Source organism: Hoplias malabaricus, chromosome 5, assembly GCF_029633855.1.
Source record: "Hoplias malabaricus isolate fHopMal1 chromosome 5, fHopMal1.hap1, whole genome shotgun sequence".
Taxonomy (NCBI): Eukaryota; Metazoa; Chordata; class Actinopteri; order Characiformes; family Erythrinidae; genus Hoplias; species Hoplias malabaricus.
The window spans coordinates 34,426,695-34,443,774 of record NC_089804.1 but is presented as its reverse complement, the minus strand read 5'-3'; the positions used below and the strand labels follow the sequence as shown (position 1 = coordinate 34,443,774).

Genomic DNA, 17,080 nt, shown 5'->3' with positions numbered 1-17,080 from the left:
TCTGGTTGATTCTAAAATATTTTTTGACAATGCTATTTATTACCGCTCTAAAAGCTGGTGACTTTATCTGCGTCTGGTTTTCAAGGAATAAACCGCCTTGAATATGAGGAATTAGCAGGATCAGTGATCAAGATCAAGGATAAAACCTTGCAAGCATCCTAGTAGATGCAGTCAATAAATGTATTTTAATGACTTTACACATCCATCACTGATAATTTCAAATTATTTATTTATTTGTTTGTTTTTTCCTTGTAGGAGTGATGCTACAGATTACTTCTGCCTGTTCTAGGATGTTGGTTGTACCTGCCAGCTTTGTTTTGCAGAAAAGTCACAATGAGTTCATTGTAAAGCAGCTGTAAAATAAAAAATTCTGAAGGCTTTTCAGTAACATTACTTCATAAAATTGCCTCTACTTTATTCACTGATTCAAGATTTGGGTATATAATTTGAGGCAGAAAATGGAAAAAAATACCTGGAGTGTTAAGAGCAAGAAAAAGAATCCTGATAAAATCGAGATTGTGATCCTGCAAAAAAAAATTGTAATATGTAAATGTGCTTTAAAAACCCATGAAACCATAATTAATGGTTTCAACCCATAAAGACCCATAAAGAATAAACCCATAATAAACACATAAAGACATTTTAGAGAACTAGTCTGCATTTTGAAACATCACTTCCCTCTAAACATATCAGAAAACTTCAGTATATGATCATTCTTGAAAACCATTTAACAAACCCTTTTTTTTCTAGATAGAATTCAGATGTTTCCTCACCATTTGCTAGTTCTCAAGATTGTTAGTATGCTCTAAACCAGTCTAATGTGTTTACGAAGACCCAGTGTCTGTAAATGAATGAAAAAACAAACTGGAGTTGTGCCCCTCCCACCTCTCTCTCTGCTCATGGCAGAGGCACCTGGAGTTGTACAGAGAGGACAGCAAACGTTGCAAACCACGTGAACCAAAATGTGGACTGCTCTATTTCTGCTACATATGTGGGTAATATTGACTTATTTTCGCTGTTGTGGATCATTTAAGATTGAAAAGTCTCCAAACTCTGGAGATGACTCACTTAATTACTGAAAGTGTTTCTGTGGTAATTCAAACTAAACAAAAATTTAGACTAGTTAAACGTCAGCCACATACAACCAAAAGTTATAATTTTATCTCAAACATATCCTTCTACCACTTAGAGCTGCGTTTCCCCACAATTGTAGATGTTCCCTTTAAGTTAAAAATTAACAATTGTGATTTTAGAAAGAATTCAAAGAAAAGACAAAAAGAACATGCTCTGCATGTAATCAAGATAAAATTCAGCTTGGACATCAATAAGGCAGCTCCTGTTAGGCTATCTGTTGAAATCATACCATCAAACAGTATTAGATTTATAGATAATTATTAGAAGTCGCAATTATGTGTTTGCTTAAAATGGCCGTCTGGAACTATCTGTTAGTGATGTGCGGATTGATACTGAAATATCGATACCTCCGATACCAGACCTGTATTGTCAAATCAAAATATCGATACTTTTCATGTTCAGTCATTTGAAGTAATGTATGTCATTAACAGGAACACAGTGAAAAGTAACTGAACTATTGAGATCTTGTCTAAACAATACGTGGTGGGTGGGAACTACTTTTTTCCACCTGGGTAAGTGTGTAATGCCTAGGTGCAGCGGGACACTGCCCAGTGAGTCATTTGCTCATTCTGTAGACAGACACAATGGCAGAGCGTAAACGGAGCATGTGTGGAGTCCTTCAGTGCTGCAGGCAAGCATAATCCAGGTACAGAGCATTGTTGCTGTTGTTCAAATGAATAAATATGGTTATGAAATATGTAACAACATAAATCTATGCTTCAACAAATACCTGCATGAGTTCAACTTGGAGTAATAATATGTATCACTGAGGTAATCTCACATAGCCAAAAAATTTTCAGATAAGGTTTCCCAAAGAACTGATCATTAAATAATAGAACATTTGAAATTTTGAAAATATGTACTAGAAAAGATAAAATATATCCATTATTAATCAGTCTAATTTGCTTTAACTGATTTATATATAATACCATTTAGATTTTCATGTGCACAACCCACATAGCTCTACTGCTCATCCCACAAATTCATGTTCCTTACGAATATGGCACTATTTAAAAGGGAAATTAACAGGCTTTCCAATGGTATAAGATTTATTGACAAGGAGCATTGTTACAACAAGGAAATACTCTACAAAACACAAATTTTCTTACTTTTTGTGCTATGTTTTTATTATATATATATATATATATATATATATATATATATATATATATATAGAGAGAGAGAGAGAGAGAGAGAGAGAGAGAGAGAGAGTGGCTGTAAATAAAGATGTAAATGAACAGCAAAGTGTTTTATAATAACAACAATATTATATTATAATATTATTAATATAATAACAAAAGTGTTTAAATAATACAGAGTGTTTAGGATTAGAGTTTAGTAGCTGATTCATTGTGAAACTGCCAAAGAAAATATATAATTCTAAGAATAATGTAAGATGTTTCTGGTTAAATGTGCCTTAATTATTACACTCAATGTGGGAAGCATAGGTGGCATTTGGCTTGATGCTAAGACAAGACACTAGATATTACTAGGAATTACTAATATTACTATTAGTAATATTATTATTACTAGGAATTACTAAATACTACTATTACTAAGATGTTAGCAGAAATTAACATTAGCAGCATTACTTTGGAAATTTCTAAGCAAAATCCACAAATAAACTCATTATATTTTAATTAATTGCTGCAATGTAAAATGTCTTTTTTCTCATTTACAAACACTTTCTTTTTTAGGAATATGGAACTAGTATATGATGCTGTGGGCCCCAAGCCCTTTATTAATTTTTATTTTATGTATAAAGTATCAGCAGCACCTTCGACAGCTCCAACTGGAGATCAGGGAGCTGGAGAAAGAGCTGCTGCTGGTCTCCAGGAGGGTGGCGAGGCTTGAGAAGAAGGAGAGGACCAGAAATGTGGAGCATTAGAAATCCACAGAGGTAGGACTTGTGATGTTATTCACCTTCTGCAGTCATAAAGACCCAGGGAACTTTGTTCTGTAAAGTAGTTTACTCAGATTACATCTGGCTCTGACTTTGGGTATTAAGAAAGTACCAGACACTCTCAGAATAACTGTCACTGTGGGGGTAGCCTCAAGGCTACATATTCAATACTTTTGTGTAGGGATCATAACTGTACCATATTCAGTTTTAATAGAACTTTTAAGTAGTGTTGATGTCATAATAGTGATGCACAATTTTATTTTGCTGTTGTTATCTGTCAGATAATGGAATTTTAGCCACTATTACAACCAATAACTTGGTGCCTTTTTTGTGCTTGTACATATACACTGAAGCCTGTAAATTGTCTGCCGTATGGACGTTTTTCAAAGTTTCTGCAGAGAACAGTGTGACGCTCAGTACATGCACACACAGATAGTAGTGTAAACACACACAGCAGGTTAAACAACAGAAAGATACTCTCAAACACCACAGTGCAGGAGCCCTTCTTATGTAAAACATGAAAATAGATATAAAATCATTCAGCATCTGAATTAATTACTGACACATGATGATAAATGATTGCAAACACTTGCTCAAACACTCTGTCCCTGGCTCGCTCAGAGCCACTTTATACTGCTCTCTCCCTCGTTCTCGAAAACAAACCCGGTGCTGCACTAGTGCCCCTCTAGAAACCATTCATTCAGAACCAGCAGTAAATCTTTGTAAATGAACTACACCTAATAAACTTAATAAAATTAAAAAGTACAGAAATGTAAATATACTGAAGAAACTCTTGTGCTATAACAAGGATTTGTTTTGTTTCAGCCCAAAAATTTCAACATCGGTGCATCCCTATTTTATACACTACATTTAATTTTCAGGGCTATATTTTGTTGTTTTTTATTGCACGGTTATATAATGAAAGCTTACAAATATTCACCACTCCTTCAGGAAAAGAGAATGAACCTTTAGTTTAAACAACTAGAATTTAACAACACATTTATTTTTTTGCACCTTTTAAAGGTACGTTTACATTGTTTGTATCTTTATTGAACAAAAAAATGTACCTGTACAGTACCTTTTTGTGAGAGTGTCTACAAATGTTGAAGCATTAGCAGCACATGCACGTGTAACCAGTCCAGATGTTCTCAGTTCCAGATGTTTTCCGCTATTAATGCATAATATGATATAACCCTGAAGCCAGGTTAGGCCTCGAGTTCATTAAAGGAACAGATCAGAGGAACGGTTTATGTTTTGGTCAAGCAGAAAATGACTGTTGTTAACTGTGTATTTTTTCTGGCTCTAAATGAACAGGAGGCCTTGAAGAAGACAGCGAGGCAGGTGGAGCTGGAGGTGATGGAGGAGACACTGGTTCAGAATCAGAGGCTGTGGGAGGAGGAGAGGAGCTGTGCATCAGAGAAGCTCAACATGATTCTGAATGCACAGCAGAAAGTGATAAACCAGTATATACAAGACATAGAAATGGCAGCAAAGGGGTAGCTGGAACTCCTTCAGGCCTTGGTGGAAAGCAAGATCATGCAGGTCGATGAAAGAGAGAGAGGAAAGAAAAGGAGAAGGAGAAGGGGAAGATTAAAGAGCTGGAGCAGCTGGTGGAGAAGTTGGAGGCAGTGTTGGAGGTGGAGGAGCAGAAAATGACTGAGCAAGAGCAAGAGATTCTCCGTCTCAGAGAGATTGAGAGGAAGATGGAGGAGGAAAAGAGGGAAATGGAGAGTAAATTGGAGGAAAAGGAGGAAGGAGATGCAAAGGTGAAAGACAGAGAGGAAAACCTTCTTGGTGAAACTGAGAAACCAAGCTAATGCATAATGGAAGGACCGGAAGCCCTCCCTCAGTCACCCAATGAGCTTGAGCTGCCTCCCACCACAGAGGAGATTGTTGAGGGACAGGAGACCAGCCCTGGACTTCAGGAAAACAACACACCTCCAGCTGATAAGGAGACTGAGCCCAAGACAGTTGGCTCAGAGGACAGTGTGGAGGGAAGCATCACAGAAGAGGAACAGTTGTCCCAGGAATTTGTTGAGACCACAGTTTGTGTTGGCACCACTTCGAAGTGGCCCCACAATCAGGTGCTGCATAAAGCGCAGGTGGAACATGATCAGGTCTAAGTCCGTGCCCTAATACTTTATGTTTCAGGAGCTAGAGGACGGCAGTGAGGTTAGTGGAGAATTCCTGAGCCAACGATAACCAACATATTTTTGTGACCATTAATTTCATTAATGTTAAGTGTACAATCTACACAGAGTTCATTTAGCAATGCCATAGAACTTTTATTTCCATAAAGCACCATGTTTGTTAAAGAAAGTTTAAAGAACCTTCACGTTTTTTACCAGTTCAAAAGTTATGACTTTTTTTTGCTGCATTTTTATATTTAAGAGTGTAAAGGTATGCAGCAAATGCTGTGTTTCTTCTCTCTAAAGATCTTTCTAGTTCTAATCTCTTGTTTTTAATCCTCAGAAATTGCTCTTGGCTGCCAGAATGTTGAGGAAGTACAGGAAGGCAGCCTATGAAATCTCACTGGACCAGTATTTTAGTAGTAGTGCATCTTTGGGGCAAGTGAGGTGCGTAACAATGTCTGTAAATATATGTACAACAGTCATAACCTTAAAATGACCTCCTTGTGTCTACACCCATTGTCACAGGTGAACATCATCCCCTCAACACTCTCTTCTCAACATCTTCTGTGTTAACCTCAGGTTCAACAAAAAGCAGACTGAGTTCACACTCAGTTCTAGCTGCGGAAACCATGGCAAGGGACACGTTCACGAGCAGCTTGCAACTGTCATTTATGTGAGTATACACATTGTCACTGGACACCACTCAACGCCTCAGACATCTGGACTCATGCTATATGTTCTCTCTATAGGAAAACAACTTCCTGGGGTTTAAAAAGCCAAAAATGAGGACTGTGGTCATACCCAGCGTGGACAGCAACCTGCAGCGTCTTCCTGTTTACTGGAAGTCTGCTAATGTGAGTATAACAGCACTGTAGACCACTACACAGGGCTCATGTGAGGTCAGTAAAATGGATGCATTTATTAATTTGTGTGTTTGGATCACAGGACTATTTAATGTAGTGTCTCCAGGAACAGGAGCTGTCCAACCTTACTGTCCTCAAAGACAAAGAGCCTGTCTTCAACACAGAGAAGACACAAGCTCAGCTTTGGCGGCAGAGTAACAAAGCCCTCAGAGAAAAACTTCCAGCTGGTCTCTGCTGTGAATGGTGAGTTCAGCAGTGTTTACTCACAGCACGTCTTTGGATGGTTGTATTTCTATGAATCTTTCTCTGTACTCGCTCTCCAGTGCTTTCTCTCTCACACAGCCGTAGCTCTTTATTTGTTCTAACTGTTTAGAAGCACCTTATGAAAGTAGCTTAGCCCTGATTCACTCCTTCACTCATGTTTAGCAGGTTAAAGACTGTCCACAAGAGGGAGTCACTAGCTCTATTTAGAGACTGAAGTGCCATAAGAGCAGTGTTTGGCTCTGATGATGCTCTGTGCCCATGTTCTAACATCCAGTATTTGTCTTTGCAGGTGCTGAAGAGGTGGTGATGCTGTTCGGTCAAGTGGATAAGAACAAGTTTGTTTTGGACTACAGCTCCCCCTTGTGTGCAGTGCAAGCCTTTGCCATCGCCCTGTCCACCTTCCAAGAAAAGTGATTGCTGCAGGTATTTGCACACATACAATCTAAATAAAAATAAAGGTTAAAAAATCTAAAAAGAATGTACGTAAATGATTGTCCTCTGTGCTCTATATCCACTCACACACAAACACTCACATATGAGGGGCACTTTAGGGGCCAAATTTCACACTTACCTCTCACACACAGTATCAATCCTCTCATACACACTATTGATCCTCTTACACATGTAGCGCCCCAACCAGGTACTCTGTGAAGGTACTGCTATTTAATGAATTAAATATAGCTGAGGCCCTGGTTCTTCTATATTATATGGTTGGGTATATGTTGTTAACTATAGATATTTTTAAAGTATCTAATTGAATGGACCATTACCCTCAAGTGAACTGCACAGCAAAACAACACACACAACCCAGACACCGGGAAATGCAAATCAAAGCACACAGAAAGAAATACAAACAATATATATATATATATATATATATATATATATATATATATATATATATATATATATATATATATAGCTCCCTAAGAGCATCAGTTAACTGTCTCACTCAACAGTTCTCTAACCCCCCCCTTTGTTGCAGGAGTACAGTCACGTACAGTCAGTCACATGCCCGCTTGAGAATAATAAACATTACTGCATGTTGTTCACTCATACTCGTTCACCTCCTCCGCCATTTCCTCATGTTCTCTCTTGACTCCCTTGCTTTCCCTTTCTCTCTTCCCTCTCCCTTCTCTCTCCCGCCCCCCTCCAAGCTGATAGGCTCCTAGCCCTCCGACCCTTGAATATTATTGGCTCACCAAAGAGAAAGAGACTAAAACTAGTAGAAAGGTACATAACCAGACAAACAAACACACTGAATCCACTGGAACATGTATCAGATCATATACACCATTTTAAAATAAAATATATAAAATATTAACTGTTTGTTTTTTTTTAACCGGACTACACCCACATCATCAAACGTTCTCTCACACACACCATCAAACCCTCTCACAATAGGAAACGAAAGAGACTTTGATAGTAAGTGTATGAGTTTGGCAGTCAATGAGAATTTTTTTTTTGCATTTTTTTTGATTGTCCTACAGAGCCGTTGTTTAAATTATCTGTTTCTGATTCGCTAATAGTCAATATGCCCCTCCCCTTTGTTGGTATTTTCCTAACAAATGGACCTCCCAGTCAGCCACGTTAAATGGAACAAGGCTGTGGACTTCTTATCAGACATAATAAACCCACCCCATAACATGAACATTATGGCAGACATATTGCGACGTCGGCAACAACCAGCAGCCAATGCAACTGTTGATAAGAAGATTCTTCATTAACCCTGCAGGAGGAATTAATCAATTTTATTCACTGTTTAAAGACTAAGCACCACTTAATGGACCTCCATGAATATTTCACATTATTTTAGTTACTGACATATATAAGTATGAATTCAAATGAAAATAGCACGCTTAATTTGCTTTAAAACTGACAATTGTATTAAATTGATGGAAAAACCTAAGCTCGCTACGGAAATTCTTGAACGCAACCGTGACGTCACTGGTGGACATCTGCTGAACAACGCTGTGGTAAAACCGTTATGACTGACTGTTATGACAGTATCTAGCTAGCGATAGCTAAATAACCAACATTATTCATGACAATAGCCTAGCAATAAGCTAAACTCAAATTAAGGGGTACCGTTATTCTTGTAAATGTGATCCAAGTTGAACTTGAATTCATCTGACACTATAAACCTCCGTAATGCAGCTACGTAGCCGAGTAAAATCTGACCCACCGAGTTTAGCAAGTCAAGCTACCGTTAACTAACACCAACTACAACAGGCAAAGTAAGTGTACTTACCCTGTTTACCTCCATGTATACAGAGGCTCTTGAACACCTTTCGTTGGTTTCCTTACATGCCCATATTGATGGAAAAGCGCCAGTGAAATGAGCACTACAGATAACGGAGTGAGCGGATGGTCCTTTCCAAAGTGCCCGTTTAAAGTTGACAAATTTAGTCCATTTTCTGGATATTTTGGGATCTTTGGGCCATTTGTGCACAGATGTCCCACTGTACATTGAATTATTGCAGCTAAAAAGAACACACCTTTTCGTCATTTTGCATTAAATCAAGTGCAACTTCTAGAGTTGTTGTCCACCATCTACGTCACAGGCAAGATGCCTATTAGAGTTTCCGAACACCGTTGGGGGGGGGAACCAACTGTCTTTTAAACCTTATTCCTTGAATTAGTAAGAAATAACATGTTTTCTGACTATCAATAAACACAAGTTTTGAACTCAAATTCCACTGTATTTATTTGTTTGACACTTTCATATAGCTGTTGCTTAGCCTTTAAGGGTTATATGATGTAATTTTAGTCAGTCAGTTCTGTTTTTGTTATTTTTATGAGTGTGAGAGGGTTTGGTGATGAGTGTGAGAGGTTTGATACACACATACATGCACAATAATTGTGTTCAAGCGTTAAACAGACTTGGGGATTAACTTTGGTCACTGAAAATTAATCCTCCAGTCTGTTTAACACATCAAATATGAACAGAGCATGACTCAAAAACAGAGACGGAGATCCCAGCAACGTTCGAAAGAAACATCCCAGCTTTAATACTGGAACATATTTACAGTACAAGACCTGTCAGCGAACTATATTTGTTTTGGTTTCGTATTTTGCCTCATTTTTCACTGATGAGGCTTAAATATGCTAGAGTATTAAGGTGGGATATAAGTTTCTAATGTTGCTGTGAGCTCTGTTTTTGATTCATGCTATGTTCATATTCAGTGTGTGATTGTGTTCAGTGTGAAACTGACTGGGGCATTAACTTTGCTGCTGACACATTTCCTCCTGTGTTTACATTTGACTTCTCTACATTCAGTGTGGTCCTCACTAAAATCAAAACACATCCAAACCACAGACGCAGCGTTTTTCTTAGATACGAGGTGCTCAAGTCGCTCAACCGGCCTCTGTGTTTAGGTTCTCCTCCATGGTGCTTCCATGTGGCAGATTGGATGGGGCAGAGTCATATGACTTCACCACAATAGTGTGGTTTTATAGGAACAGTACATGAACACACAGTAGGGATGTAGTAACAATAAAAATATACTTTGAACAGAATTAAATAAAAATTGTTATAGGCAACATTACCTCTGAATTCATTTCAATTAATTGCCCAGCCCTAGATTTTTATCTAGATGTACAGAATTTTACAACTGCAACATTGAGTGCATCCTGGCCAAATGTGTGGTGTGGCAACTCCACTGTGGCTGACAAGAAAGCCCTGCAGAAGGTGGTGAAGAATGCTCAGCACATTATTGGGGCAAAGCTCCCTGGCACAGCACTGCCTGTGCAGAGTGTGCATTATCATCAGTGACTCCTCCCACCTCAGCCACACACTGTACAACTTCCTACCATCAGAAGGAAGTACAGGAGCATCTGTGCCAGAACCAGTCAATTCAAGTCCAGCTTCTTTCCCCTCACCATCATCCTGCTGACCTCCACAGTAAACCAATAAACACTACCAGTACCTGGACTGTCCCTAAACCCATTCATTTTTACTTAGCAATCACACATAGTGTACACTTAAGAAATTTAAGAAGAATGCTGTATATACACTGTACACTAGCATATAATTATTCTGTATTTTCTGTATATTAATGAGCTATAAATACTCCCCATATTCTATTCAATATTCTTGTGACATTCATATTCAAATTACTCCTATAGGCATATTATGTCATAGTTTGTTTGTGATGGAATTTGTTTATTGAAATGATTCATAATCAATAGAGATTTTTAATCAGCAATGACCATGTATGCTTGTGTAACTGAAATTCTTTTATTCCTAATTCTCTGTGTGAAACAGCAGACTTATGTGTGTGCGTGTGTTTCAAAGAACAGCATATTGACACCTTTCCAATCTACTCCTTCTGTCTCCAGACCACAGAGAAGAGACCAACTGAATAGAGGGGGTGCACAGAGTGCATTGTTAAAGGTGAAAGATATGTAAAAGAGAGTTAAACAAATGGTAAAATGGCTTGGGGTCATACTGAGAACAGGATACATTAGAATGCGATTGATGTGTAAAGAAAGCAAATGGAATGTGAACAATGGTAAATTGGTTCGTAGCCATAAAAGGTAAAGAAATGAGAGCTATGGTAATCAGAGGTAGAGAGCCATGGGTATAAAGATGCAGTTTGTTAAGCGGGTCAGAGAGAGAGGAAATGGTGCTACGCGTGGCGTTCTCTCTCCATTAAATTAATTATTGTTTTACTTGATGCCAACTAAGAGACTCAGCTTTCTTATTTCTGTCATAATTTTCCACCACAATTTGGTGTAGTCAGCAGAATGAGCAATGGACTGTGAGCGGAGGAAAGATCAGTGAACACGGACCGAGGACACCCTCCAGCAGAGACTGGACCCAAAGACGGGGGGAAAATCCCACAAAGGGAGAAGTACTACGGGTGTACGTGTGACTGATCGTCCCTCCGCTAACAATCCAAGCCTCATCTACAGACATTGGTGGTAAGTGACAGACTAATTATTTGAGATTAATTATAGTTTAATCTTACACTGATCATGTCTTGTTTTATAAGGAAAAACTACAGGAAGCTAAAACACTATTATTCTGATGTTATTCATGGTGCCCATGGTAACCCGAGAGCTCTCTTTTCAACTGTTAATAAGCTATTGAGCTATTGAGTGAAAAGTTTCCCTATGGTTCTTTCAGCTGAACTCTGCTCTCGGTTCATGGACTTTTTCAATCATAAAATACATACAATTTACTCACTGTTTCAGCCCACTGCAACCAGGCTAGACATTCCACAATTATCTCCTCAGTTCAGCAGCAGCTATTTTTCTACCTTCAATACTGTAAACCAACATTATGTTTCACAGATTATTAATTTCTCTAGGGCAACTTCATGTCAATTAGACCCTTTTCCAACACAGCAGTTGAAAGCCTGTTCTCCATTTATCTGTCCTCTTATTACCAAGATTATCAATGCTTCACTTAGTTCAGGAATGGTCCCAGCTTCTTTGAAACTGGCAGCTATTACTCCAGTTCTCAAGAAGCCTGGTTTAGATCCTGAGAACCTCGCAAATTATAGGCCCATCTCTAATCTCCCTTTCCTTGCTAAACTGTTGGAGCGAACAGTAGCTGCTCAGTTAACAGAACATATTCAATCATGTGATCTGTTTGAGGTCTTCCAATCAGAATTTAGGAGGAATCACAGCACTGAAACTGCTCTTGTTAGGGTTGTCAATGATTTGCTAATGTCAGCTGACCAAGGACTGCTGAGTCTTCTTGTACTATTGGACCTTACTGCAGCATTTGATACAGTGTGTCATAGCCTTTTACTTACTCGGCTCAAAAACATGGTTGGCAAAACTGGTACTGCATTAGCTTGGTTTCAATCATATCTTTCTGGTAGGCAGCAGTTTGTTTCAATGGGAAGTTTTCGATCTGACACATGCTCCTTGTCACATGGTGTCCCCCAGGGCTCTGTTCTTGGGCCCCTGCTTTTTATTTTGTACATCCTTCATCTTGGTGACATCATTAGACATCATGGGCTGCAGTTTCACTGTTTTGCTGATGATGTCCAGATATACATTTGTACAAAACCTTCTCACAGCTTGCCAACTAGTGCCTTGCTGAATTGCTTAACTGATGTGAGTGCTTGGATGATCGAGAACTTCCTGAGCCTAAATAATAAAAAATCTGAAGCCATCATAATTGCTTCTCCTGCAACAGTCAGGAGGCTTAGTGACACTACTGTTTGTATCCCTGGTTTTGTTGTCTCTACCTCAACACTAGTGAGAAATCTCGGAGTAATTTTTGACTCTACATTATCATTTGAATCACATATTAACAACACATGTAGGACAGCCTTCAAAAAAAATCTCTAGCTGCTGAGACCATAGTCCATGCATTTGTAACTTCCAGACTTGACTACTGCAATGCTCTGTTGTGTGGCCTCCCTGCTTGGGCTTTGAGCAGGCTGCAGTATGTGCAGAATTCTGCTGCTAGGGTGCTGACCCATACAAGATCATGGGAGCATATTACTCCAGTCCTAAGTCATCTTCATTGGCTTCCAGTGAAGTTCCATATACAGTACAAATTGCTTGTGTTGGTGTTTAAATCCTTGCATGACCTTACCCCTTCTTACCTAAGTAGTTTACTTCAATCATACTCTCCAGTGCGTACTGTTCGGTCCTCAAGCCTCCATTTGCTTGAGGTCCCACATTTTAAGCTAAGCACCATTGGAAATAGAGCATTTTGTGTTGCGGGTCCAAAGCTGTGGAATAGTCTTCCTGATGAACTGCAAGCTTGTTCATCTGTAGTTGTTTTTAAAACCAGACTCAAAAAAAATCTTTTTAAACTAGCATATGGATGACATTATGTATGTGTCTTTATGGTTATGTATGTATGTGCATTTACCTTTTATTTACATTTTATTTTCTCTTTTTATTATTTATTGTACAGTGTCCTTGGGTCTCTTGAAAGGCGCTTTCAAATAAAAATGTATTATTATATATTATTATTATTAATCTATTTCCCTCCACCACCTTTTAAACACTCCATCCTGGATGAAGTTTAGTTACATGACGGTGTAACAAGTGAAGACTAGCCTTGTCATAGGGAGGCCTCTGGTGGTAAATATATCACCGGAGTTAAAGAGTAGCCTGCTCACAGCAAGCTTTTAGTTAGATGAGCCAGGATTGTGGCACTGATAGTGTAACATATGTCCTACAGTGGATAAAATATTTCGGATTCCCAAGTACTGGGAACCTCAGTGTGAAATGTTAATCTGCAGCGGGAAATCAAAGTATTGGACAGAGAGCAGTGGGGAGCCGGCTTTCAGTCTCCGCCCGAACCCGAACAAAGACTTCAGGTGGAACTGAAGAGGGAGAACGATTCCAGAACCCAAGCGGCTCCTTCCCCATGGTAGAGGTAGCTGGCCCTAAAGAGCCCCTGTAAGTACATCGATACTGGACTGAAAAGGATATAATAGAAGCTACCTCTGATCTGCCCGACCCCCTACAAGTAGGAGGACAGAAGTTCAGAGAAGAATTTGAGGATTTTTGCAAGTCATGTTGCCCGACTGAAAACGAGATAAGGCAAAAAAGAAAGAGACAAAAAGCAGGCAGACACTTTGGATCAAGCAAGTAGACGATGGTACAAGCAAGTTGTGACCCTCCCCACCAACGTTTCATGTGAAGGAGGCAGAGGAAGAGGACCGGGGGAGGGTCGAGGGCAAAGCAGAGGAAGAGGATTTGCAGGCAACAGGCCAGCTTTCCGGCCAAACGTGTTTCAACGAAATATATGGGTGAATCAGTGATACAATTGTGTCAAACAGGGACATTTTGTCAGAGACTGCCCAGAGCAAAATGCTCAGGAGGAAGAAAAGCCAGAAACAGCACACTGTGAGAAGTGACGGGCATCGGAGGGGCAGGACAGTGAGATGGGACACACTGACACAGCAAAAAGGGAAGTACTTTCTTCTTCTAGTTATTTTTCATTAGTGTAACAACTCACAACAAGCCAATTGAGTATGCCCAAAATAATCTTTACTCTAGAAGATAAAACTTTGGATTTTCTGGTAGATAGCGGGGCGGGCTACTCAGTAATTAGGACAAGCTGAAATTTCTTAGTGATAAATTTATTACCAAATACAATAATTATTATGATTTCCATGAACTCAGAACTTAAGTTAACTGCCTGACTAGATAATTGCTATAAATCTGCAGATCAGATAATGTTTTGAAACTAATAATAAAAAAATGATAAATAAAGGGGAATTTTATTGATAGACCATGCGAAGTATTTATTATCGAAAAATAAAAGAAATGCTTCTATTCTATGTGTAGATTGGCTGATGTGAAATATATGATTTCAAGGATTACCTAAGACTGAATGGAATCCCCCAGAGCTCTGGAGTAAATTTTAGATGTATTTAGTATGATGTATAGATATATTCATGTAGATTGTATGCAAACATGTCTATATATAAATATATATAAATATAAATATATATATATATATATATATATATATATATATATATATAAATCCCCTATTTTGCCACATAGAGGCCACTACGTAAAAAAAGCGGGATTCATTTGATAAGGTGATTCAGTTGAGTCATTGGTTTAATTCAGATGGAATCACTGAGTTGATTAATTGAGGTGACAATTTGATTCACTCGAACCTTACATTTGTTTCATTTAAGTTTATGATACTTTGTTTCAAATTTCAACTTGTTGGAATTGATTCATTCATTACCATCAAATTTGTTGAATTTGTTGAATTTGTTTGATTGAGTTTTATTCTAAATACTTGAGATTTTAAAATTATTATAGACAATGAGATTCATTCTATCTCCAGTTTGATTAATGATTACCGGTTATTTATATGAATTGAGTCATTATTGATTTGAGCCAACCAATTTGCTTAATACAAGATCTGATTTAACATATTTTAGAACATGTGATAACTGAGAAATCAGTATCACATTTTGAAGAGTTTGTGCTATTAATAAATTTATATCAAATTTATTAGATATGAATGTGTATGAAACCCCATGAAACCTGACATGGCATGGGATAATTATAAACAGATGTATATGCACACAGCTTGCACAAGCCCCGGTTGCCACCACACAACTTCCTGTAACAGATCAAGAGAAACCCACCCTGTGGGATATTCAATCCACTGCCACTGGAGCAGAGCGAGCTCAGTGGTAAGCAAAACAATGTATGGATACACACAATTGCTATTGCTCATTGGAGAAGTCACATAAGCAAAAGGGGAAACATTAGTTAAATAGAAGGCAGGGCTGAAGGTAGCCATAAAATAAATACTGGTTCATAACAAGATAGACTCTTTCACTCTCAAAACTCTGCCACCCAGGTTTCCCCTTCCCCCATTTCTCCAATGTATATAAGGCCCTCCTAAAATATTTGGTGTTAGACTGGATTGGGAACAGAATGAACTGGCTATAGACTGAACAGGTGACAAACTGATGACCAAGCTGTGCCCATGCTTTTCTGCATACACGTGAGGAGACCTCTGAACCTACAGGTTCCAAAGTGTCTTTCAGCATTCCTCACATGTGCACAAAACACACACAGGCACACACAACCCCTGTCGCAACAACCTGTAGGTAACCCCCCAGCGACAGGGTCATTCCAACATTGACAGATTGATTTTGTGGAGCTGACACCGGCAGAAGGGAAGTGGTTTCTCCTGGTCTGTGTATGCATGTTCAGTAAATGGGTTAAGTGCCTCCCTCTGGTCCTCTTGCAAAGCAGAACCAAACCACAGAAAAGAACTGGTCTTAGTGCCTTTTAGATAGTGTTTGGCAGGCCTACCAACATGGGGTTAGGTCCTCCTCCACTTGATAATCAGTTACTTGACCCACTCTCTCACAGCGCATTGCGTCTCGAGATGCTTCTGTCCGTATCTAAGCAGGTGAAAACAGTGCTGCTGCAACTAGCTGACCAGCCCTTCCACGACCACAAGCCAGGTGACTGGGTGCTGATTTCTTGACCTCCGCAGACGAAGGTGGAACCAACCCAAGTGGACTGGACCACACCAGGTGCTCCTAGTGACCCACACGGCAGAGAAAGTGGAAGAACGAGGGACGTGGGTACACCATACACACTGCAAGAAGGCTCCAACCTCATCTGAAGGAATAACAACTTAAGAGTGATGATAATGGTCAACCCCAAAGGACTAGTAATGATGGCAATAGGACTGGGCTGTCTGCTGGCCATCATAGGGACACTGTGTGTTTTAACCACTAAACATGACTTTAGTGGCTCTGATGAGGTGTACTTCAGACATCCAGGGAAGAATGTTTTTTGGCAGTATGCCAACTTCACAGCCCATACATCAGGTATAAATAATACTTGATATGCTTCTGCTTTGATACCACACGCTGCAGCTGACCCATTTGTTTTTGAAATATACACGGACACATATGACACAGTGAACAAAACTTGGCTCAATGGTGTTCATAGGAATGTTGAAGCGAGGACATCCAGTAGCTGATGTTCAGCTCAGAATAACCGACACCAGGGTTTTCCCAATTTGTTTCAGACACTTTGACAGAGGAAAAAAAAGAACCTGACAGATTCAGAAATGCAAAACGAGTGCATGGAATTGGAGGGTGGGGGTGAAAACTGTACCAGACTAACTAGGTAATCAGACTAGTAGTTGGCAAAGGGTTTTAGAGCCTAGTCAATGCAACAGCACTGTGAATCTGTTGAGAGATTCAGGGGGATTAACAACTTTTACACGGGACAGACCCATTTGGATACCTGATTGGTATTGGTATTTTGGCCATATTATTGATTATTGTTATATCTGCCCAAGTTAC

The 17,080-nt window shown here is 39.1% G+C and overlaps 1 protein-coding gene across 1 annotated transcript; it reads left to right on the top strand.

The window, feature by feature from the left end:
- Positions 1 to 4,860: 4,860 nt before the first annotated feature.
- Positions 4,861 to 6,710, top strand: LOC136697303 (tubby-related protein 3-like). The gene is made up of 6 exons (XM_066672336.1): positions 4,861 to 5,154; positions 5,510 to 5,613; positions 5,749 to 5,842; positions 5,919 to 6,023; positions 6,139 to 6,268; positions 6,586 to 6,710. Exons 1-6 carry the CDS (start codon positions 4,861 to 4,863, stop codon positions 6,708 to 6,710), a joined length of 852 nt encoding a protein of 283 aa, XP_066528433.1.
- Positions 6,711 to 17,080: the final 10,370 nt, after the last annotated feature.

Coding starts and splice junctions, on each gene's coding strand:
- LOC136697303 (XM_066672336.1), top strand. CDS start 4,861: ATGGAAGGACCGGAAGCCCTCCCTCAGTCACCCAATGAGCTTGAGCTG. Junction 5,614..5,748: donor GCATCTTTGGGGCAAGTGAG/GTGCGTAACAAT, acceptor TGTTAACCTCAG/GTTCAACAAAAAGCAGACTG. Junction 6,024..6,138: donor TTTACTGGAAGTCTGCTAAT/GTGAGTATAACA, acceptor TAGTGTCTCCAG/GAACAGGAGCTGTCCAACCT.